The sequence below is a fragment of the Scyliorhinus canicula genome, chromosome 4, assembly GCF_902713615.1.
Source record: "Scyliorhinus canicula chromosome 4, sScyCan1.1, whole genome shotgun sequence".
Taxonomy (NCBI): Eukaryota; Metazoa; Chordata; class Chondrichthyes; order Carcharhiniformes; family Scyliorhinidae; genus Scyliorhinus; species Scyliorhinus canicula.
Genome location: NC_052149.1, coordinates 65,653,462 through 65,677,140, shown reverse-complemented (window position 1 = coordinate 65,677,140; position 23,679 = coordinate 65,653,462). Strand labels below are relative to the sequence as shown.

The window sequence follows — 23,679 nt, the reverse complement described above, 5'->3', positions numbered from 1 at the left end:
GCAGTCCAAGGGCTTTGTGGGCCTCATAGTCAGGGTGAGAGATTAAAGGTAGATCTTGGGCCCGCAGGCTATGTATGACATGCATATCATAGTCTCATTCCAGGGAGGGTTAAGGCCTATGTAATCAATGGTAATCAGGCACAGCTCGACATGCAGGGCTCGACTATTGTCTTACCGTCAGTGGTGATGGAGTTGTCTGGTTCTGTACTGGACTGGTCCGAGTTAGGAGAGGCATTTACAGCCTGTAAATAGGGAAAAGTTAATAAAGGGGAGGGTATTCAGAGAAAGTTGGAGCAGGAGTAGACCATTTGTCCCTACGAGCCTGCTCAGCCATTCAATATGATAATGGCTAATCCTCGATCTCAATGCCTTATTCCCCCTTTTTCCCTATACCCCTTGGTGCCATTAAAATCTAAACAATGATCTCTAATTTTCTTGAATACATTCTGTTAGGGTACCAGACCAGACCCCAATTTATGTTAGGTTACTAGTTGACAACCCCAAACAATTTTTCTATTTGTAAATTTGTTGCATCCATCAGTCCACAGGGAGAAGGAGAATTGAATAACAGAGCCTGCGCCAAATGCTGCCTTCTTTCTAATTTTTTTATTATTTCCTTCCAATTAAGGGCAATATCATGGCCAATCCATCTATTCTGTACATATTTGGGTTTTGTGTGTGAGACCACGCAGACCCAGGGAGAATGTCCAAACTCCACACAGGCAGTGACCCAGGATCAGGATCGGAAATGCTGCCTTCTTAACGGCAATGATTTGATTGAGGTGCGGAACGGCCTGGTACCACCTAGCACAGCTTCGAGAGGTGGCCCAACCTGAGGTTCATATTCCAGGGGAGCCCGAGCAAGGCACAAAGGATGAGGACATTAGACCCATCCCACAGAATTGACTCGCATGAGCAAGGGTCTACCGAAAAAGACTAACCCTGGAGCTGAGTGAAAGACAATGCCATACATGTCTGTGCTTATCAACAGATGCAAATCAAATCCTCCACATTCTGCTGGAGGATCTAACGCCCCATGGACTGGGAGGACATCCCCTCCCTGTGCCCCTGAAAGTCACCACAGGTTTCTGCCTGTGGATCATTCTAGGGATCCTCAGGGGACCAATGCAGCATCTCACAGTCCTCAATGTAAAGTATCAAGGAGGTTACATTATGCCCTCTACAATAAGGCTCAGCATTATGTGAACTTCACACTGGATGAAGCTAGCCAGGCTGCTAGATTTCTGTGGTTTGCAGCTAGTTCAGACTTAGAGTCCAGGGTTCAATCATAAGAGACTATAAGACATAGGAGCAGAATTAGGTCACTCGGCCCATCGAGTCTACTCCGCCATTCAATCATGGCTGATATTGTCTCATCCCCATTCTCCTGCCTTCTGTCCATAACCCCTGATCCCCTTATTGCACACATGTTGCATTGGCAGCTCCATGGCAGCAGATCCTGGAAAGTTCAACTAGTGTGTGATTATCAGAAGCACATCCTGCACATTGGTGCCTGGTACCCTGGGAGTTCCCATGACTCATATATCCTGAGTCACTCCCAGGTGACTCACATATTCAAAGGGCCTGAGCAATTACAAGTTTGGCCACTTTGGCATAAGGGGTACCCACTCAAATGATGGCTCATGACACCATGAATCATCCTCTGAGGAGGGATACTAAGCGGTGCACAGCTTTACACGATCCATCATTGGACAGACCATCGGCAACCAGAAAATGTGCTTCCGATATTTGGACTGCTCAGGTGGGGCTCTGCAGTACTCTCCACAGAGTGTGTCCCACATCATCATGGTGTGTTGCACCCTTCATAACCTGGCACTTCAAAGGGGGGAATCCCTTGCCAGAGGGAGAAAAGGAGGAGGCCGAGAGCTCCTCAGAGGATGAAGAGCAAGAATGGCAGGAACTTCAAGAAGGAGATGAGTGTCAGTTTGAAGGAGTGAAGGGGGGTCCTGATAGGGAGGTCCTGAAAAGGGGGGCTGTCCTGAGAGAGGGGGTGGGGGCCTGAAAGCAGGGGTCCCTTCATGACCCCAGAGCGGGGTGTGCTCACTTGGCAGGGAGTTGTGATGTCCATGTCTGAGGGGAATGGCATTGCCCATGGGTGGGATGTGTGTGGGACCTTCAAGCTCAGAGAGTGTGCACTAGACCGGGGAGAAACTCCCCAAGGCCCAAAGAAATGACTGAGGGTGTGATTTAACAAAAATAACTGATCACGTTCTGGGCGGGAATTGAGGCATCGTTCCCGGCGCTACACTATCTAATGGCACTCTATTTTCCTTTCAGCTTCTGGCAGGGAGTGTCCCACTGAGGCTGCATTTAGCTGTACATCCTGCACAGACAAACGGAGCTCCTCAGTGAAAGTTTAAATAGCGCACCGATCTCTAACCCCTCCCTCCCGCCCCCCAACCTAACGCTACCCCCGGAACCCTCCAATGCCCCAACTCACCTGTTGAGGCGACCTTGAGCCTCCCCCCCGCACCTGACCGCCCCCCACCCCCAGGCCAGATCAGCAATGTGGGTAAAATGACAGCTTGGCATCTTGGAACTGCCAATCTGGCAACCTGGCAGGGTCAGGGTGGTGCCATGGTGGCACTACCAGAGTGACCATGTGTCACTGCCAGCGTGCCAGGTTGGCAATGTCTCGATGTCCAGGTGGCACCGATGCCAGTGTCCAACCTCGATCCCTTGGGAGACCAGTGCTGAACAGCGCCCGGCTGGTGTCTCCTAGGTGAGGCCAATTGATGGCAAATGGCCATTTGATCGGGCAGCAGCATAGCTAAGTGAGCTTTTAAGCTCCTTTAGCAAAGTGAGTCTTGGTCCTGCTCACTGTGGGCAGGATGCAGACTGCAACGTATCGCGAGATCTCATTAGATCTCCCAAGGCATAATGACTGTCGGGGATCACGGGAGAGGCCTCTCCCGGGATCTGCCGACCACATCCCACCCCAATTCTGGCATGACACGGCCGGTAAATCACGCCCTTAATGTGGGTGAATCCGGGTCCGGATCACACCCAAAAAGCCTGCAGAATAACTGCCAAACTCGCCCAAAATGACATTGAGAAATCTTTTGGGATAATCGGAGCTTTAGTGTTATGGATTGGTGGGTGTTTCGCGTCAGCTGCATTGGCTACACCGCGACCTGTATTCACCTGCACTTAGTGCAAAAATTAGTCCCGACCTGAATCTCTCCATGCCTGGCACCCTCGCTGTCTGATTCGTCCGACTCGCACCTCACCTGCTCGCCACTAACAAGGGGTGGCTGCTTTTAAACTCTCCCTCAGCACTCACTCGCAGCCAATACATGAGAATGGCAGCGCGCAAACCTGCTCCTCGCTTTGGGGATGCCGACCTGGCCAGGTTTCCCCATGCAGTGAATGAGAGGCGGGGCACCCTATTCCCCTGAGGAGGTCAGAGAACCAGCAACAGGGTGAGCAATGCTGCCTGGGGCTCAATGGTAGTTGCAGTTATTGCAGGCAGCATGACCGGGAGGACCACTGTCCAATGTTGGAAGAAGATGATCAACCTCCTCTGAGCTAAATTGCCACTTCTCTCCTGGCATCAGTCCTGTCTGGCGCCCCTCAATTCCTAAACCCTACCCAATCGACAGACTGCGTCCCCCCGACCCCAACCCCCTCCCAACATCCGATCTCCAAGCTTCCTTCTCAGAATGCGCTGGCACTCACCAGCACAACCCTTTGATGTCTAGGTGCATTGCCCATACATGCTACCTAGCATAGACCCCCTTGACCTATCAAGCGTGCACAATGCCCTCTCTTTGTTCCTGCAGGAGAAGATCATCCATAATAAGAGGGAAATGACAAAGATGGGGGTGGCGGTATGCCAGAGATCCGAATCCTCACCACCAATAAGGAAAGGGCTTTGGAAGTGGCGGGGTTGCCTGAGGAGAGAGCAGTGACCGACAGCGAGGTTGGCCTTCACTAGAGAACTGCGAATCCATTGCATCTTCATCCAGATGACCTGTTTCAAGTGAGTTGTTGATGTCCCACAAAATCATCCTTCCTTTTCACTGACCACATGTCCATTGCCAAGCAGGATCACCATCTGATGAGGCCAGGACATCCAAAGTTGTTCGTCCCCCACCACCCAAGTGAACACCTCAGAGGAGAACTCCAAGGAGAACACCGGCGAGGCGTCACAATTGTCACCCGCACCTTCCACCAGCGCAGAGACACACACCACGGTGGGCGACATGAGTGGACAGGCTTGGGGAACACCATCTGGTCAACACCACACAGCTGCTGATGCACAGCAGGTGCATGCAGGAACACCCATGGGAGACAACAGTTAGAGGTCTGCTGGATCCCAGGATTCAGCTTGACCCCAGCCCGATGCCGAGCTTCTGGACAACGTTCTCTCAGAGCTGATGCAGACGATAAGCGAGAGCTATTACATTCAGGAAGGGATATCAGTGACATTCCAGCAACTTCAAGGCCGATTGGAGGAGTCCCAAAGCCTTTAGGCACAGGAAGTGGTACCGGTAATGCATGGCACCCAGGCCAATCCTGCTCGGGTAGTGACTGTAGTGGAAAACGTTTGGCGCGATGGCTTGATTGGTGATGACCAAGGCATTGCCCAGTCTATGATGATGTGGCTGAGAGCCTCAACATCATGTCCCAGTTGATGAGGGACATGTCCCAGATGCAGGAGGCATTGCCAAGGCATTCCAGTGCGTGGCCTAGTCACTGAGGACCATCGCTGAAGGCGAGACCAGCTGCGAAGGCAGGCTGCATCCAGGGAAATACTGAAGATCCGGACTGGGGCTGGGGATGTGGTGTCAGAGCTAGGGAAGATGAATGAGGCATTTAGAGAGTATTAACCGGGACTTTATGAGGCAGACCCAGGAGGAGAGGAGGGGTACATGGGGTGGTTTCTGGATGAGCTGGAATTTCCCCAGGTGGAGAAAGCAAAGAGGCAGGCGTTGGAGGAGCTCCTGGGGCTGAGGGAGGTGCTGGATAGTATCAAGGGTATGAAGTCGGAGAAGGCCCCTGGGCCAGATGGGTACCCGGCAGAAAGAATTTGCAGCGGACCTGGCACCACATCTGTTGGGGGCGTTTAATAAAGCATTGGAGAAGGGGTAGTTGCTGGAGACGAAGAAGCAGGTAGTAATCACACTAATCCCAAAAAAAGGGAAAATCCGGTGGAATGTGGGTCGTATAGACCCATATCACTATTGAACACGGATGTGAAAGTATTGGCTACGTTGTTGGTGGGGAGGATGGAGGATTGTGTCCCGGGGGTGGTTGCAGAAGATCAAACAGGCTTCGTGAAGGGCAGGCAGCTCGCGAGTAATATAAGACGGCTGTTGAATGTGGTGATGAATCCGTCGAAAAGCTCTGGTGCCGGAGGTGGTGGTATCCATGGACACGGAGAAAGCATTTGATCGGGTGGAGTGGCGGTACATGTTCGAAGTTTCGGGGAGGTTTGGGTTTGGGCCGAGATTTGTGGCATGGGTGCGGTTGCTGTATGTGGCGCCAAGAGCGAGGGTGAGGATGAATGATATGAGCTCATGAAGCTTTGACTTACACAGGGGTACGAGGCAAGGGTGCCCGCTGTCGCTGCTGCTGTTTGCGCTGGTCATAGAGCCATTGGCGATGGTTCCCAGGGGGTCGGCAGAGTGACAGGGGATAATGAGGGGACAGAGGGAGCATCGGGTGTCGCTCTATGCCGATGACCTCTTGCTGTATGTTTCGGATCCATTAGAGAGTATGGGAAGGATTATGGGCCTTTTGGGGAGGTTTGGAGGGTTCTCGAGATACAAGCTGAATGTCGGGAAAAAGAGAGGTATTCCCGGTGAATGAGTTGGCACAGCGGGCTAATTTAGGGGGGATGCCATTTATGGTAGCGAGGGATAGGTTTAGGTACTTGGGGATTCAGGTAGCGAGGGAATGGACGGTGCTCCATAACTGGAACTTAACAAAGCTGGTGGAGGAGGCCAGGGAGGATCTTAAAGAGGTGGGATACACTGCACTTAACGTTGGCTGGGATGGATAGTGCACGAGGTGGAGGGAAGTGGGGCTGGTCAAGGTGAGGGATTTGTATTTGGAGGAAGGATTTGCCAGTCTGGAGGAGCTCAGGGAGAGGATAGAGCTGCCGAGGGGTAGTGAGTTCAGGTATTTACAGGTTAGGGACTTTGCACGAAAGGTCTGGAAGGGGTTGCCTAGATTGCCCCGGGATACACCCTGCTGGAGCGACTGCTGCTTCTGGGACTGGAAGGGGAGGGAAGAATTGGGGATATATATAAGTGGCTGGGGGAGCAGGGAGGCAAGCGGGTGGTGAAGCTCAAGGAGAAATGAGAAGCGGAGCTGGGAATGGAGATCAATTGGGGAGTATGGAGTGAAGCACTGCGTAGGGTAAACGGGACCTCCTCTTGTGCAAGGATGAGCCTGATACAGTTTAAGGTGGTGCACAGGGTGCATATGACTTGGACGAGAATGAGTGGGATCTTTCAGGGTGTAGCAGATGAGTGTGAGAGGTGCAGGCAGGGGCCAGCGAATCATGCGCACATGTTTTAGGGTTGTGAAAAATTGGGAAGATTCTGGGCAGGATAGTGGAGGAGGTGGACGCGGACCCTTTGGTGGCAATATTTGGAGTTTCAGAGAAGCCGGAGCTCATGGAGAGAAGGAAGTCCGATGTCTTGGCTTTGGCCTCTCTGATTGCACGGTGACGAATTTTGTTGGAGTGGCGGTCGGCATTGCCACCGGAGGTAGCAGTATGGTTGGGTGACCTGTATGACTTCCTGCAGTTAGAGAAGATAAAGTATGAGTTAAGGGGCTAAGCAGGGGAGTTTGAAGAAAGGTGGGGGATGTTTGTGACCGTGTTTGAGGAGCTGTTCGTCGCAGGGGGCTGGTGGGTGGGTGATGGGGAGGGGGTGGTGAAAAAGGAGAAAAATCTGTAGAAACTGTATAGTTGATTGTTGGGAAGAATGTTTCCCGAGGTTTTTATTTGCTGTAACCTACTTTGATACAAGTTTGAATAAAATGCGTTTTAAAAAAACCAATATGGTGCAGACGGTGGCGTGCTCCCAGATGACTCAGAGGCTTTAGCAGCTCACTGCAGCTGCCCCTCCATCCCATGGAGTCACCCAAGGCCTACGGGCACCCTCAGGGAGGAGGACACACTGGAGCCCATCCTGGGGCCTGCCATAAGGAGACTACGGAGATCTCCAGTTCTTCTGAATCCTTCCCCTCCTGACACCAGCGAATCCCAAGGGCAGCGGGCTGAACAGGGTTACACGGCAACGCCTGTGGCACCGGTACATCAGCCAGGGACCTCTGGCTCCAGGCCCTCCAGAGGCCATCCATCAAGTGCATCAAATGTCACAGGACACTGAAGGCAGTAGGCTGCCTTGACCTCTGCCTTCCGTGCCCTGTGACCTTTGATGCACTTGACAGAGGTCCTCTGTAGGGCCTGGAGCCGGAGGTCCACAGCCGACCTACCTCACTCACAATGGCTTATTGATGTTTTTGTAGAGATCTACAATTATATAACTTGTCACCATCTGGATTTGGGTCCCCAAATTCAGAAAATGTATTTACCGTTGCTGGACATTGATAGTATGTGGGCGGCATGGTAGCACAGTGGATAACATTGTTGCTTCACAGCGGCAGGAGCCCGGGTTCGATTCCCGGTTTGGGTCACTGTCTGTGTGGAGTTTGCACGTTTCCCTGTGTGGGTGTCCTCTGGGTGCTTCAGTTTCCTTCCACAAGTCCCCAAAGATGTGCAGGTTAAGTGAATTGGACATTCTGAGTTCTTCCTCAGTGTATCCGAACAGGCGCCGGAGTGTGGCGACTAGGGGATTTTCATAGTAACTTCAGTTCACTGTTAATGTAAGCTTACTTGTGACACTAATAAAGATTATTACTACTTCAATCTGCAGTAATAATGCATACATTAAAGTTATGCTGGTTTGCTTATGGTTTTACTTTAGCATATTTGAGTCTGTACTTAATAGCTATCCAGTTGCTGGAAACTTGTTTAGTTTTCATTTCTATTACATAACATTCACCTGAGACAACTCATTGTGATTAATAATATGGCCAGTTTGAAAAGTTCATCCAAGACATGCGCTTTCCTCTGGTGTTTGATGGTGCAACATATCAGCCTTCAAGAAGATGTTTAGATTTTATTGCCCACATCATAATATTGCTTGTTGACACGAGTGTGTGCAAAATTTACAGATTAAGTCTTGTGAACCTACTAAATTATAACGGATTCATATGTTGCATTTTGCTGAGGTGTGAATGATAATTTGACAAAAGAACAGAAAATGTTGGATAAACTCTGCGGGTCCAGCGGCATCTATGAAAAGTGTGATGAATATAAGAGTTTGCCATATTTTATATTTTGAAGTTTTTGCAATAATGTTATTTAAACCTGGGTTAAATGTTGACAGGCTGTATGCCTGCTAGAGCTGAAATTAAAGGTGAATTAATCAGTGATTTTTGAAGGGGAAGTGTTTTGCGAATATATATTGAAAGCCATTTTACCTGTTTGTAGATAGAGAGCTCATGTAATGTTGGAACAGCTTGAGCCAGGCTAAACAAATCAAAGCACATCTTGTAACAAGGGACAAAAGAATGCTGGTGTGCTTGGAGTGCAGCGGGTGTAGCAAATGGGAGGGGCCAGGTCTAGACAAAGTAATTGCTTCTAGGATTCTAAACTGAGTAGAAGGTTTTCAGATTGGTCCGAAAAAAAACTTTCTCTCTCCAAGGACTCTGCACCGAGATAAGCAAGTAAAACCCAATTGTCAACTTTGCACATAAGTCGTATTTGAAATATATGGGTTGCTTAATTGGAATGTAGAGATATGTTTCAGGAAGCAAGTTGTACCCATTAACTGTAAAACTATTTATTTGTTGGTAATGTGCTGATTTCTGTGTTCAAATTAAAGTTTGTTTTAGTATAAAAGCTGAACTGGTCAGTGTTATCGCTCCTGTGGTGCAGTAATATTTCTTCAAAGTGTCACTAAATCCAAATAGTTGGGTTCTAATCTTGGATCTTATCCAAAATTGGGGTTCTGGATCAGACTCATAACAAGGGAAACAGAGTTAGCATTTCGGATCTAAATTATCCTTCTACGGAATGATAATTTATTGCTTTCTTAGTCTTATCATAGTTTTAATTATTCCGCATGTCAAATATTAATTGTTAGAAGTGAATCTTTCAACTCTTCCCTAATGTCAAATCTCTCATCCCCATTATTCCCAGTGAGAAAAATTAGGTTCTGCCTGTGTGCTATGCTCAGGGACTGCTGCTAAGAAATAGAAGGTATCATTTTGTTTGAATCCTTTTTCTCCACGATGTAGAAGAAGTGCCCAAGACACCTCCCTACTGGAAATAATGCAGATTCAGAGGAACCACAGAGCCAATTGGAATCAATATTATCTTTTAATAAATGATTTACAAATGATAACATTCCGAGACATCAGCAAGACTATAAAATATTCGATTTACCCCTGTTGAAAATTTCAGCCCAGGCCAGAAACAGTCTCCTGACATTGGTCACCCAGTTAAAAACACATTCAAGTCCTGTCAAAATCAAATTGTACCAATACTGAGAAACAAATATTTCACCAATTATAGCATTAGTTCATTAGTTAAATAGGTTATGTATCTCATCATCCAAGGGACAATGAGCCAAATTGACCCCTTCTTTGCTGTATCATTCTGCAATCAGCAGAACAATCCATTGATGGGGGATTGATACATTTGATAAAAGTAGTTTCACCTCTCAATGCAATTCAGAATTAAAATACATATCTGTTAGATAAATATATATATCTGTTAGTTTTGAGATTCATTGTAACATATATGGTTATAAACAGAAACAACTTGTTCATTTATAAAATACCCAAGTAGCATCATTGTCATTGATTTACCACATTTTCCCCTTGCCCTTCCCTGCAAATATAAATCTACTTGCATTTATATAGTGTACCTTACATTGAAAGGACTCAGAGCACATTGCTTGCAGGAGGAAGCAAATGAAGTAGTCGCAGGGCAAAGGTTAGATAAAATGGTACGGTTAGGATAAGGAACCAAGGATGCAGTTGAAGAGGAGAGTTTTGAGAAGGACTTGGAAACAGGGAGGTAAGTGACCAGGCAGAGGGGCAGGGTACATAATTTTAGTAAATCTCTGAGAAAAAATTAACTGCTGCAGATGCTGAAACAAGAGATGAAGAAGTCCAATGGTAGAGGAGCAGATGGTGTGTGTTGGGATAAAACGCAGGAAGAAATCAGAAAGGAAGAATGGGATGAAAACAGCACTGAAAAATCCATTCGGGTTTTCCTACGCAGGTCTGGTATGAACTTGATGGGCCAAATGGTGTCTTTCCATACTGTAAATGACTATGACCATAGAAAACCTTAAAAGCAAGATCAAGAATTGATATTTGGGGAATAGTGGAACTTGGAGTGACCAGGTGATGGAAGAGGGAAGGATTTTCGGGTTCAGCCAACGGTGAGCATCGTCATGGATGGAACGGGAAAATTTGGAGAGCGGTCAAACGTCATCTGGGTTCAGATTTGCCATTCTTGGATGGATAAAAGCCTGTGGAGAGCTGAAGTCAGAAAACCCAGCTTTGAATGTGTTACATAAGTCAAGCCTCTTGACAGCAAAGGCATTGGGCGTGATTTTACCAGAAAAGATCTATGTCCGGTTTTGGGCACATTTAGCAGGGTCTTTCTCAGCTGCTTTATTTTGGCCTCGGCGAGCTTCTTTCTGCCGAGGCCCCACTTCGAGTCATTTCCTGCTGGCAAACCCTGCTGGGGCACCATTTTGTCTGGCTACCCCTCTCTTCCCCCTCCTATATACTAAAATATTAATAGTGTGCTCTTCGTTTATTACTTTATATTTGATATTTATTTCAGTGATTGTCTATCACTGTTGCGAATTATGATTACTTGTTTTATTTGAATCATTGCAATTTGGCCCTGCCTTGCAATGATTTTTCAGTAAACTAAACCAATAAAGTACCGATAGCATTGTTAAAGCATAGCTTCTAGGCATTAATGATACACTTGCTATCCCCCTCCACACTTGCTATCCCCCCTCCCCCATCTCCCCTCAGTTCAATGGGCCCAGGAACAGATAGGGAGCTACAATCACACACAATGCTGTTTGTGATTTTAGCCAGTGCAGTCATGCTGTAGTGGGCTCACAGAAGCTAGATTGGAGGTATTTGAATAAGACGTCATCAGAGGGGTGAGACTGTACTCACAAGGAAACCATCTAGTTCCAGCCTCTGTGAACAAAGCAAGTTTGAGAAAGACTGGCAGTTAGAGATGGTGACAATACGTAGGGTGAGTATCTTGATGGTGTCTTGATGGTGATATGGACAGTTTTAAAGTGGGCAGGTGAGGAAAAGAAAAACAGGTTAATAACGTCAGCAAGCATGAGATTGAAAAAGTCATGTTGACTAGTCAATAGCATGGATGAGTGGGTATCAAGTAGATGGGCTGTATAGATAAGATGATTGAATGTGGAAGTAGATGGAGGAGAAGAGGAAGGTAAGGGCATCATTTGATGGGGACATTTTATGGAGTTCATGGGGAGCAGGTCCAGTTGGAGGAGGCAGAAAGAGTTAAATAGATTACCTCTATTTTGCAATATCAGCCAACAAATAATTAATGGAAAACATAACACTTAGTTATTTTTCATGTGTAATTACTTATCATTCTGAGTAGCTTGTTCACTATCATTCTCTAAATTGTATCCTGAAATGTCATCCTCCTTTTTGGATGTGGAAGATGACTCAGAGTATGCTCCCATATCCAGCACTTGTAAGAACTTCAGCTTCTCAAATGCAGTTTCTTTTACTCTACTCGTTGTGAGTCTGTTGTCTCTGTGAAATAAAAACGATTGTGTACAGTAAATGGAATATAAGATTGAATTTGCATTAATACAGCATCTTTCATGACCTCTCAAAGCACAACATAGCCAATGATAATTTTGATCTGCCCGTCATATTGTGGGAAGATACATCAGCCAATTTGCATACCAAGGCCAGAATTCTTGGTGTTGGGATTCTCTGTTCCCGCCGGCAGTGCACAACTGCCCGTGGTTTTCCTAACGGCTTGGGGTGGCTTCGATGGGAGATCCAGCCAATGGCGTGCCACCGAGAATACACGGCTGGGGGACCGGAGAATCCAGCCCTAAATGTCTCATGAAGAAATTAGATAAACAAATAATCAGTTTCACTAATGATGACTGAGGAATGTATATTGGCTACTGGTCCAAAGATTTACAGGTTAGGTGGGGTTACGAGTATTGGGTGGGGGAGTGGACCTGGGTGGGGTGCTCTTTCAGAGGATCAATGCAGATTTGATGTGCTGAATGGCTCCTCCTGCACTGTAGGGATTCTATGGATTCTACTTACTTTCTTGACTCTTCTCAATCAAGATTTTTACATCTGCCTTCTTGGAGATATTGTTTAACATAACAAATAAAAAATGGTACCTTTGACAGTGCAGCACTCCATAAGCATTATACTGAAGTTTAATTATTTGCTCAGGTCTCTTAAGTAGGGGTTGAACCCACAAAATTCTGACCTATTGGCATAAGTGTTACCATTAAACTAAAGCAGAGACACATTGGGCTGAATTTTGCCATTGGGGGTCAAGCCCCATACCTGACACTTGAAAGTAGGATCCAACCCATTCCACAAGCAGATGCAGAAGGTGGCCCTTAATGGCAATTAGGCTCCTGAAATAGCTGTCAGCTACACTGCCAAAGCTTCCACCGCTGACAATATGCCATAACAGTGGGTAAATTATAGGCTTTCCCTCCCCAAAACACTTTCCCCGCCAGGGTCACTTAGCTCCTGACCTCATTACAGCCTTGGTTCAAACATGGACAAAAGTGCTGAATGCCAGAATGTCAGAGGTGAGAGCGGCTGCCCTTGATATCAAGGCAGCATTTGACCGGGTATAGCATCAAGGAGCCCTAGGTAAACTGGAATCAATGGGAATCAGGGGGGGAACTTTCTGATCCCCCAAAGACTGTCAACCATCTACAAGGCACTAGTCAGGAGTGTAATGGAATACTCTCTCTTTACCCGGATGAGCGCAACTCCAATAATACTCATCGCCGTTCCTTCGCCTAGGGACGGAGTTCCAAGATTTTGACCCAGCGAAAGTGAAGGAATGGTGATATATTTCCAAGTCAGGGTGGTGAGTTTCTTGGCAGGAAATCTCCAGGTGGTGGGGTTCCCATGTATCTGCTGCTCTTGACCTTCTATATGATAGTGGTTGTGGGTTTGGAAGGTGCTGTCGAAGGAATCTTGGCGAGTTACTGCAGTGCATCTTGTAGATGGTAAACAGGGCTGCCACTGTTCAATAGTGGTGGAGAGACTGAGTGTTTGTGGAAGAGATAGCAGTCAAACAGTTGTTCTGTCCTGGATGGTGCCGTGCTTCTTGAGTGTTGCTTGAGCTGCACATATCCAGGCAAGTAGAGCGCATTCCATCACACTTCTGGCTTGTGCCTTATAGATGGTGGACAGGTTTTGCGGATTCTGGATATGAGTTACTCACCACAGGGTTCCTAGCCTTTGACCTGCTCTAGTAGCCACAATATTTATGTGTCTAATGCAGTTCAGTTTCTGGTCAATGGTAACCCCCAAGATACTGATAGTGGGGGATTCAGCAATGGTAATGTCATTGAATGTCAAGGGGCGATGGTTAGATCCTCTCTTGTAGGAGATGGTCATTGCCTGGCACTTGTGTGGCATGAATGTTACTTGCCATTTGTCAGCCCAAGACTGGATATTGTCCAGGTCGTGCTGCATTTGGACATGGACTGTTTCAGTGTCTGAGGAGTCGCAAATGATACTGAACATTGTGCAGTCATCGGCAAACATCCCTACATCTGATCTTATGATGGAAGGAAGGTCTTAGATGAAGCAGCTGAAGATGGTTAGCCCTTTGACACTACCCTGAGGAACTCCTACAGTGATGTCGTGGAGCAGAGCTGATTGACCTCCAACCACCACAACCATCTCCTTTGTGCCAAGTATGAATCCAACCAGTGGAGGATTTTACCTCTGAATGTTATTGACATCAGTTTTGCCAGGGCTCCTTGATGTCATACTCGGTCAAATGCTGCCTTGATATCAAGGGCAGCCACTCTCTCCTCACCTCTGACATTCAGCTCTTTTGTCCATGTTTGAACCAAGGCATAATGACGTCAATAGCTGAGTGACTCTGGCGGAACACAAACTGAGCATTCGTGAGCAGATTATTGGTGACTAATTGTCACTGTTAATTATTATCATAGAATCCCTGCAGTGCAGAAGAAGGCCATTCAGCCCATTGAGTCTGAACCGACTCTCCGGAAGAGCACCCGACCGAAGCCCAATCCCCCACCCTAAGCCCTAACCCCATCTAACCTGCACATCTTTTGGACACTGAAGGGCAATTTTAGCATCACCAATCCGCCTAACCTGCACATCTTTAGACTGTGGAAGGAAACTGGAGCACCCAAAGGAAACTCACGCAGGCATGGGGAAAACATGTAAAGTCCACACAGACAATCACCCAAGGCCAGAATTGAACCCTGGTACTTGGCGCTGTGAAGTAGCAGTGCTAACCACTGTGCCACCGTGAGCTGTTCCATCACTTTGCTGATGATGGAGAGTAAACTGATAGGACGGTAATTGCTGGGTTGGATTTGTCCTGTTTCTCTAGTACAGGGCATACCTGCACAATTTTCCACATTGCCGGGGAGATGCCAATGCTGTAGCTGTACTGGGACAGCTTGGCAAGGGGTTCAGCAAGTTCTAGAGCACAAGTCTTCAGTGTTATTGTCGGAATATTCTCAGGGCCTTTGCAATACCCCGTGCCTTCAGCATTTCTTGTCACCTGTAATGGTGGAGACCTCTGGAAGAGGCTGAGATGGATCATCCACTCGGCACCTCTGGCTGTAGATTGTTGCAAATGCTTCAGCCTTGTCTTTTGCACTGATGTGCTGGGCTCCTCTGGCATTGAGGATAGGGCTATTTGTGGAGCCTCCTCCTCCAGTGAGTTGTTAATTGTCCACCACCATTCATGTCAGGTGTGGCAGGACTGCAGAACTTAGATCTGCTTGCTTCGCTCTGTCTATTACTTGCTGATTATGCTGAATGGCATGCAAGAAGTGTTGTTTTGTAGCTTCATAAAGTTCACAGCTCATTTTTAGGTATGTCTGGTGTTGCTCCTGACATGCTCTCCTGCACTCTTCATTGAACCAGGGTTGATCCCTGATTTGGTGGTAATGGTAGAGTGGGGGCTATGCCAGGCCATGAGGCTACAGATTGTGGTTGAGTACAATTCTGTATTTGAACCCTTTTGCCAGAATGAACAATTTGCTCAACCAACATTATTAATTATTTTGCCTGCTGAGAATACATGTGTTCCAAGCAGTTATTCCAGTGGCTGACATATGTAACAACTTCTCTGGATAGTGCATGTGAAAACACATCTCCTCTGTTCTGTTTCCAACTCTATTATTAGAATAGTTGACAGCCAATGTCAGAATTTACCTGCAATTATTTTCATTTACCCTGGTTGGATCTACAAATCATTTTTCTTGTCAGTTTTTCTCAAATAATTTGCATCCTTCAAAACCTTGCCTAGTTTCACAAACACTGGTGCCTTCCAGTCAATGCCCCGAGCTATTTAATGTGGGTCACATCATCAAAGCCAAATCCTGTCCTTATCAAAAATGAACATAATTGCACTTCCAAGAAGAGCTGATCGTGAACAGGAATTGGAACACTTTTGCTCTCTGCCCCAGGAACACAGAAATCAACTCTAGTATGACCTTGCGAACAGGAACAGGAACATTGCATGATATTTCTCTCTCTATTCCAGAGCATTGAGTCCAATTATAGTCTCGCTCAGCACTTCCTTAACATTTTTCCATTTACCACAGGAGCCATCCTTTCTAACTGATATTACCAAATACCTGTAACGTTGAATTTAGTGCTCTCGGTCTACAACTACTTGTAACTGGATTCACGCTTCCCAAATATAACATTTATATCCCAATAATGAGGGCAGCACGGTAGCATTGCGGATAGCACAAATGCTTCACAGCTCCAGGGTCCCAGGTTCAATTCCGGCTTGGGTCACTGTCTGTTCGGAGTCTGCACATCCTCCCCGTGTGTGCGTGGGTTTCCTCCGGGTGCTCCGGTTTCCTCCCACAGTCCAAAGATGTGCAGGTTAGGTGGATTGGCCATGATAAATTGCCCTTAGTGTCCAAAATTGCCCTTAGTGTTGGGTGGGGTTACTGGGTTATGGGGATAGGGTGGAGGTGTTGATCTTGGGTAGGGTGCTCTTTCCAAGAGCCGGTGCAGAGTCGATGGGCCAAATGGCCTCCTTCTGCACTGTAAATTCTATGTAAACTGAAGCCAGTTCCGGGTGGCACGGTAGCACAGTGGTTAGCACTGTCGCTACACAGTGCCAGGGTTTGATTTCCGGTTTGGGTCACTGCTCTGCTGTGGGTCGACACTATACTGAATTGACTGGAGACCTAGTACTAGCCTGACCAGACTTACTAGCTACCGCATGGTGTTTGCACTGGCTAGCTCGTGGACTCTGACTGTCTCAGTGGCTGGGTCCAGAGAGAGCGGGAAACCTAGTGCCCTCTGGCTTTATAGTGGTAGCGTCCTGTCTGGTGATTGGCTGCTCTGTTCTGTGTGCTTACTGGTCATCCTGTGTGTCAATCACTACCTGCCTGCACTTCATTATATACATGAGTAGATATTATGATATCTCCCCCCTTTTGTTTTAGATAAATAAATATTAAGGTGTGCGTGTGTATACATATGTGCCTGACTATATCCAACAGGTGTCGAAATGAACATATATACATAGGAAGGTGTCGACAATGTAGATACATGGCAAATGAAATGGTATTTACGGCGGTCAAATCGATGAGGTCACAAAATGTACAAAAGTTCAGTCTATAGATTTAGTCTTTGTGGTGGGTGACGAATTCTTGTTGACCGCCACAGAGGTGGATCAGGGGCCGCCTGCACTTGGATAGGTGGGATCGCTGCCATCGCAGTGGTTGCGGGGGCCGGCAGGATTGCTGGTAGACCGGTGGCCTCGTGGTAGGGTACGTCCGGAGGAAGCTCGTGGGTGGCGGGGCACTTCGATCAGGTAGCGGGCATGGAACTCTTCGCAATGCCCGTCTGTTGCGCCGTAGCAGGGAGCCATCAGCCATGCTGACAAGGAACGATCTTGGGGCCACTTGTTTGATAACCACAGCTGTGGCTGACCAGCCACCCTCAGGCAACTGGACATGAACATGATCAGTTGGGACCAGCTTGGGTAGATCCGTGGCATGAGCATCATATGTGGATTTCTGTTGGGCCTGTGACTGCTGCATTTTCTGTACAACCGTGAGGTGGTCAAGGTCTGGAACATGGATGGCTAGAACTGTGGTCCTCAGAGTGCAATTCATGAGCATCTGCGCTGGAGACAACCCAGTGGACAGCGGGGATGCCCTGTATGCCAGCATTGCCAGGTTGAAGTCAGAGCCTGAGTCTGCAGCTTTGCACAGCAACCGCTTAACAATATGGACCCCTTTCTCGACCATTCCCTGCAGGAATGGTCTGCAAAATCAGACCATTCCTGGCTGTAAAAGCGAGGACCGTTGTCACTCATTACCGTGAGTGGAATCCCATGCCTGACGAACGTTTCTTTGCAGGCTTTGATCATCGCCTTCAACGTGAGGTCGGACAGTTTCACCACTTCTGGGCAACTGGAGAAGTAGTCGACCAGGAGTATGTAGTCACGCCCCTTGCTGTGGAAAAGGTCGACACCGACTTTGGACCACAGAGAGGTCACGATCTCGTGTTGCTGCAACGTTTCTTTGGGTTGAGTTGGCTGAAATGTTTGGCAGGTAGGGCAGTTGAGGACTGTGTTGGCAATGTCCTGGCTGATGCCTGGCCAATAGACCGCCTCCCGAGCTCTGCGTCGGCATTTCTCGACCCCAAGGTGACCCTCATTGAGTTGGCCGAGCACCATAGCTCGCTTGCTCTGAGGAATCACGATCCTGTCGAGCTTCAGGAGGATGCCTTCCACCACCATCAGGTCGTCCTCTACGTTGTAGAACTGGGGACATTGTCCCTTCTGCCAGCCATTGGTAAGGTGCTGCATCACACGCTGCAGCAGAGGATCCTTGGCCTTTTCCTCACGAATTTGAACCACCCACTCGTCAGAGGCTGGAAGGTTGGTGGCACACAATTGCACTTGCGCTTCTATGTGGCAGATGAAGTCAGTTTGTTCACATGGTGTGGTAATGCACCTGGATAGAGCATCTGCAACAATGAGCTCTTTGCCTGGTGTGTAGACAAGTTCAAAATCATAGCGGCGTAGCTTAAGAAGAATTCACTGTAACCGAGGCGGCATGTCATTTAAATCCTTCTGGATAATGTGGTCTAGAGGCCTGTGGTCAGTCTCTACCGTGAATTTTGGGAGGCCATAAACATAGTCGTGAAACGACTATCCCTGTTAGGAGGCCCAGACATTCCTTCTCAATCTGAGCGTACCGTTGCTCAGTGGGCGTCATGGCCCTGGAGGCATATGCCACTGGAGCCCAGGACGAGGAGTCATCTCGCTGGAGGAGCACCGCCCCAATGCCGTCCTGGCTTGCATCAGTGGATATTTTGGTTTCCTTGGTTGGGTCGAAGAACGCCAGAACTAGGGCTGTGGTGAGCTTCGCTTTCAGCTCACGCCATTCCTCTTCATGCGCGGGCAGCCACTGGAATTCCGTCGACTTCTTGACGAGATGGCGGAGGGCCATGATGTGGGATGCCATATTGGGAATGAATTTCCCGAGGAAGTTGACCACCCCGAGAAAGCGGAGGACCGCCTTCTTGTCCTCCGGGGTCTTCATGGCGTTGATCGCCGAGACCTTGTCGGCATCTGGCCACATGCCATGCTGCGAGATGTGGTCATCTAGGAATTTGATGTCCGATTGACCAAATGAGCACTTGACCCTGTTGAGCTGGAGACCATGCTCATGGATTCTCTGGAATACCTTCTTGAGGCGAGCGAGGTGTTCCTGGGGCGTTGTGGACCAGATAATGACATCGTCAACGTACACTCGCACCCCCTTGATGCCCTCCATCAACAGTTCCATGATGCGGTGAAATACCTCTGAGGCAGAGATGATGCCAAAAGGCATGCGGTTGTAGCAGTAGCGACCGAACGGGGTGTTGAACGTGCACAGCTTGCGACTGGACGCGTCCAGCTGTATTTGCCAGAACCCCTTGGAGGCGTCCAGCTTTGTAAAGAATTTGGCATGAGCCATCTCACTGGTCAACTCTTCACATTTTGGTATCGGGTAATGCTCCCGCATGATGTTGCGGTTTAGATCCTTGGGTTCAATGCCGATTCGAAGCTCCCCTGACAGCTTCTTGATTCAGACCATGGAGCTGACCCAGTCTGTGGGCTCTGTGACTTTGGATATGATGCCCTGGTCTTGGAGGTCCTGTAATTGCTTCTTCAGACAACCCTTGAGGGGTGCCGGCACCCGGCGTGGTGCATGAATTACAGGGGTGGCATTCAGTTTGAGCAGGATTTTATATCGGTGTGGGAGCGTGCCCATTCCATCGAATACGCTGTGGTACTGCGTGATGATGTCATCTATGTCAGCTTGGAAGTTTCCATCAGGCGAGGCCGTCGCCGGTGACAATGACATGGTGTGGACTCACTGAACCAGATTCAGGTGCTTGCAGGCTCGAGCACCGAGCAGGGATGCTCTGTCAGGCCCGACGATTTCAAACTGCAGCGTCACCTTGATCGCCTTATTGGACACCCCTAGTTGACATGAGCCACGGCAGCTATGGCATTGCCATTGTAGTCAAGAAGCTGGCAGGCCAGTGGAAGAATACTTGGTCTGACGTGGATGGTGTCGGGATCGGATTTTGAGATGAGGTTCGCTGATACGCAGGTATCCAGTTTAAACCGGATTCGCGCCTTGTTAACTGTGAGGACAGCACACCACTCGTCGTCGGGATCCACACTGAGGATCGAGAGGCGTTGTGCAGGTGTGGTGAAGGGCAGCGCATGCTTTGTTATGATGCCCACCCGGTATGGGGACTTGAGGCACTCAGCATCAGGGTCTGTTCGGCTGTTGGGATCGGAATCTGGCATGCCTTGCTGTATTAAATGGACACTTCTGCGCCGCAGCTGGGATCGCTGGCTGCTGAGTGATGGAGCAGATCTGCAAAGGGCTGCGTAGTGGCCAAGCTTACCAACCTGTAGACACCGGCGTCCTTTTGCCGGACATTGCCGCTTTAAATGGGTGGAGCCACAATTCGGACACGTCATGACGCCAACGTCAGCGCGTTCCGTGTGCCATCGCGCATGCGCAGTGCGGTCGATCGACGTACGCACCTGCGCAGTCGGGTCATCGGTCTCGTCGTCTCCTCGGTCGTGGCGTGCATGCGCAGGGACCTGGGAAAAGCGCGCAAAACGGTCACTCTCCTCGATGCTCAGGCCCTGCACCTGTGCGATGGCCTGCACCCGTTCCACCTCGTCAGAGGCAAGCTTTGCAGTCTCTGCCGCCCTGATGTGGGAGTAACGATTATTAGCATGTTCATGGACAACGCACATCTCGATAGCAATAGTGAGGGTCAGCTGCTTGACTTTCAGGAGCTGCTGACGAAGGGAGTCGGAGTGGACCCCGAAAACGAGCTGATCCCGGATCATGGAGTCAGCTGTCGAGTCACAGTTACATGACTGCGCGACGATGCGGAGATGGGTCAAGAAGGACTGAAAAGGTTCATCCTTACCCTCAAGCCTCTGCTGGAAAATGTACCGTTCAAAGCTCTCATTCACCTCAATGTCGCAGTGGCTGTCGAACTTCAGCAGGACTGTTTTGAATTGCGTCTTGTCTTCGCCTTCAACAAAAGCAAGGGAGTTGTAGATGTGGGTGGCATGGACCCCCGCTGTGGAGAGGAATAGCGCGATCTTCCTGGCATCCGATGCGGCCTCGAGGTCGGCGGCCTCGATGCATAAGAGGAACTTTTGCTTGAAGATCTTCCAATTGGCGCCGAGGTTGCCTGAGATGCGGAGCTGCGGAGGAGGGTGGACGTTTTCCATGTCCCCGGATGGCTGCTTGCTGGCCAATACTGATTCACTCGAGGTAGGTCCGTCAAATTTCAGTATCATCCCTGGTACCATGATGTGTTCGACAGGTTGGTTTGACGTGGACTGCACTTGATGCAGTGTAGCGAGAGACAGACCTCTAACACTGGAGAAGATCCAACAGTGGTAGTGGTACATAGAACATAGAACATAGAACAGTACAGCACAGAACAGGCCCTTCGGCCCTCAATGTTGTGCCGAGCCATGATCACCCTACTCAAACCCACGTAACCCCCCAATTAACCTTACTTTTATTAGGACACTACGGGCAATTTAGCATGGCCAATCCACCTAACCCGCACATCTTTGGACTGTGGGAGGAAACCGGAGCACCCGGAGGAAACCCACGCACACAGGGGGAGGACGTGCAGACTCCACACAGACAGTGACCCAGCCGGGAATCGAACCTGGGACCCTGGAGCTGTGAAGCATTTATGCTAACCACCATGCTACCCTGCTGCCCAAACCCAAACCCTGTCTGGTGATTGGCTGCTCTGTGCTGTGTGCTTACTGGTCATCCTGTGCGTCAATCACTGCCTGTCTGCACTTCATTATATACATGAGTGGATATTATGCCAATCACCTGAAACCAGGACAAAATGGTCGGCAAGCTCAGTTCCTCACAATTGGAAATTATGACAGAACGGTGGTGCAAAGCACTGTTGCCTCACGACACCGAGGACCCGGGTTCGATCCTGGCCCCGGGTCACTGTCCATATGGAGTTTTCACATTCTCCCCGTGTCTGCGTGGGTCTCACCCCCACAACCCAAAGGTGTGCCGTGTAGGTAGGTGGATTGGCCACGCTAAATTGCCCCACAATTGGAAAAAACAAGTTGGTTACTCTGAATTTATTTTACAAACAATTGGAAATTATAGATTTCTTTCTCTCCTTTTGACACATCTTTAATAAGGACATGGGGAGTCCACACCGTGTAAAATAAGAACAAAGTTTTGTTTACACAAATGATACCTACACTACCCTGTAGAAGACTCCCTACTGGGTTCCTGCTTGGCCAGAGCCTCACTGGCAGATCTTATATGCATGTGGTAATTGAGATACTCTGCCCCTAGCAAGGAGCACGTGGAAGACAGGTATTTCCACCCAGTAGGCCCCATGTGGGATACAAAATCATTAATGATGTGGACTTCTCTTATTTTTCTGAAACTCCAACTGCATTGCACCATTAATCCTTCTTTCTCCCTGTTGTGCTGAATATACGATTTAGGACTCTAAGGCATTTTCTGGTGTCACAAAAATTGATTTATCTGAGAGGTAAATCTATCCAGAAGACTAGTGTAAATCAATTGCCACAACATTGTGGAACTTAGTTTTTTCAGCACTTTCTCCCCAAATTCAACTTATTCAAGATGGGTCTAGGACTAAATGATTTAGCATCACAGCCAGTGCATTGAGCAGTCAGAAGCCTTATGTACAATTATAGAAGGCAGGCTTCCTGTTCATGAGCATCTTTTCTATGTTAAAGTGTGGAGCATTCTTTCCCTCCTTGACAATAAGCCCCTACAATAGTGTTCGTAATCAAATTCACCTTACCTAAGAAAAATCCCTTTGATGTTTGGTGTGGATTCAAAAGCATCCTCTGGGATGACAGAAATCTGATTGTTCTGGAGGTAAATATATTCAAGAGTCTCTGGCAGATCAGAAGGAACATAGGAGAGCTGATTGCCTGACAGATCCAAAAGCTAAATACAGAAAACAACAAATTAAAACTGACATTGTTATCCGTTATACAGAAAGGAGCTGCATTGTTTTCATCACACAAACCAAAGCGCGAATGATTTTAATGCCTTCAAGCAAATATTGTACCCATACAGGCAATATGTGTTTCGTTGAATACTTTGAAAATATTGTGGGGTAGTTAAAGGCCCTAAGGTGTGCAATGAAGTCTGACTGTAAGAATATAAATCCTCTCGTTCTGTTTACCTCATCCATCTCAATTCATTCTCTCTATTAAAACTTATCCTAATTCCACTTGAACTTATTTCTGTCACAATTTCAACGATCTTCCGTAGCAGTCAACAAATCTATTAATAATTGAGTGAAAAACTGCCACCTGAAATTCACCTTACTCCTAACTTATTAATTTTTCAGTAGTGTTGTCTGACATGTGAAACCATCAGCACAGCTGAGAAAGAATGCAGAAACTCACATTACTTTAACATTTAAGATAGTTGGCTAGAAACATGATGCTTTTTTGGGTGTCAAATGGACAGCAAAACCTCCAATGTGCTGAATTTGCACATGCAAATAATGGTCCTTGTTTGAGGACAGTTTTGCAAAAATTGGGTCAGCCTAAACACAGCCAGCTTCCCTTTAATCAGATTTCAATATCTCTGACGTATAGCCGCGACATCAATTCCTCTCTCATTCAACTGCCCAATCAATCCATTAACTACACTTTCCACATCTCGTCCAGCAAACACAGCCAGGCTTCATGAACACCCCAGTTGTCCATTACTTCACAGCTTGCCCCACTATCCTGAG

The 23,679-nt window shown here is 48.0% G+C and overlaps 1 protein-coding gene across 1 annotated transcript in view; it reads right to left on the bottom strand.

Moving 5' to 3' along the window:
• Window positions 1–11,106: 11,106 nt before the first annotated feature.
• The window catches only part of podn (podocan), a 72,729-nt gene continuing 60,156 nt past the window's right edge, over window positions 11,107–23,679 (bottom strand). Inside the window, exons 9-10 of the mRNA XM_038794373.1 lie at window positions 22,729–22,877; window positions 11,107–11,880 (exon numbers count right to left, since the gene is read on the bottom strand). Coding sequence (XP_038650301.1) covers window positions 11,703–11,880; window positions 22,729–22,877 — 327 coding nt within the window. The 3' untranslated portion in view covers window positions 11,107–11,702. The remainder of the gene's footprint in view (window positions 11,881–22,728; window positions 22,878–23,679) is intronic.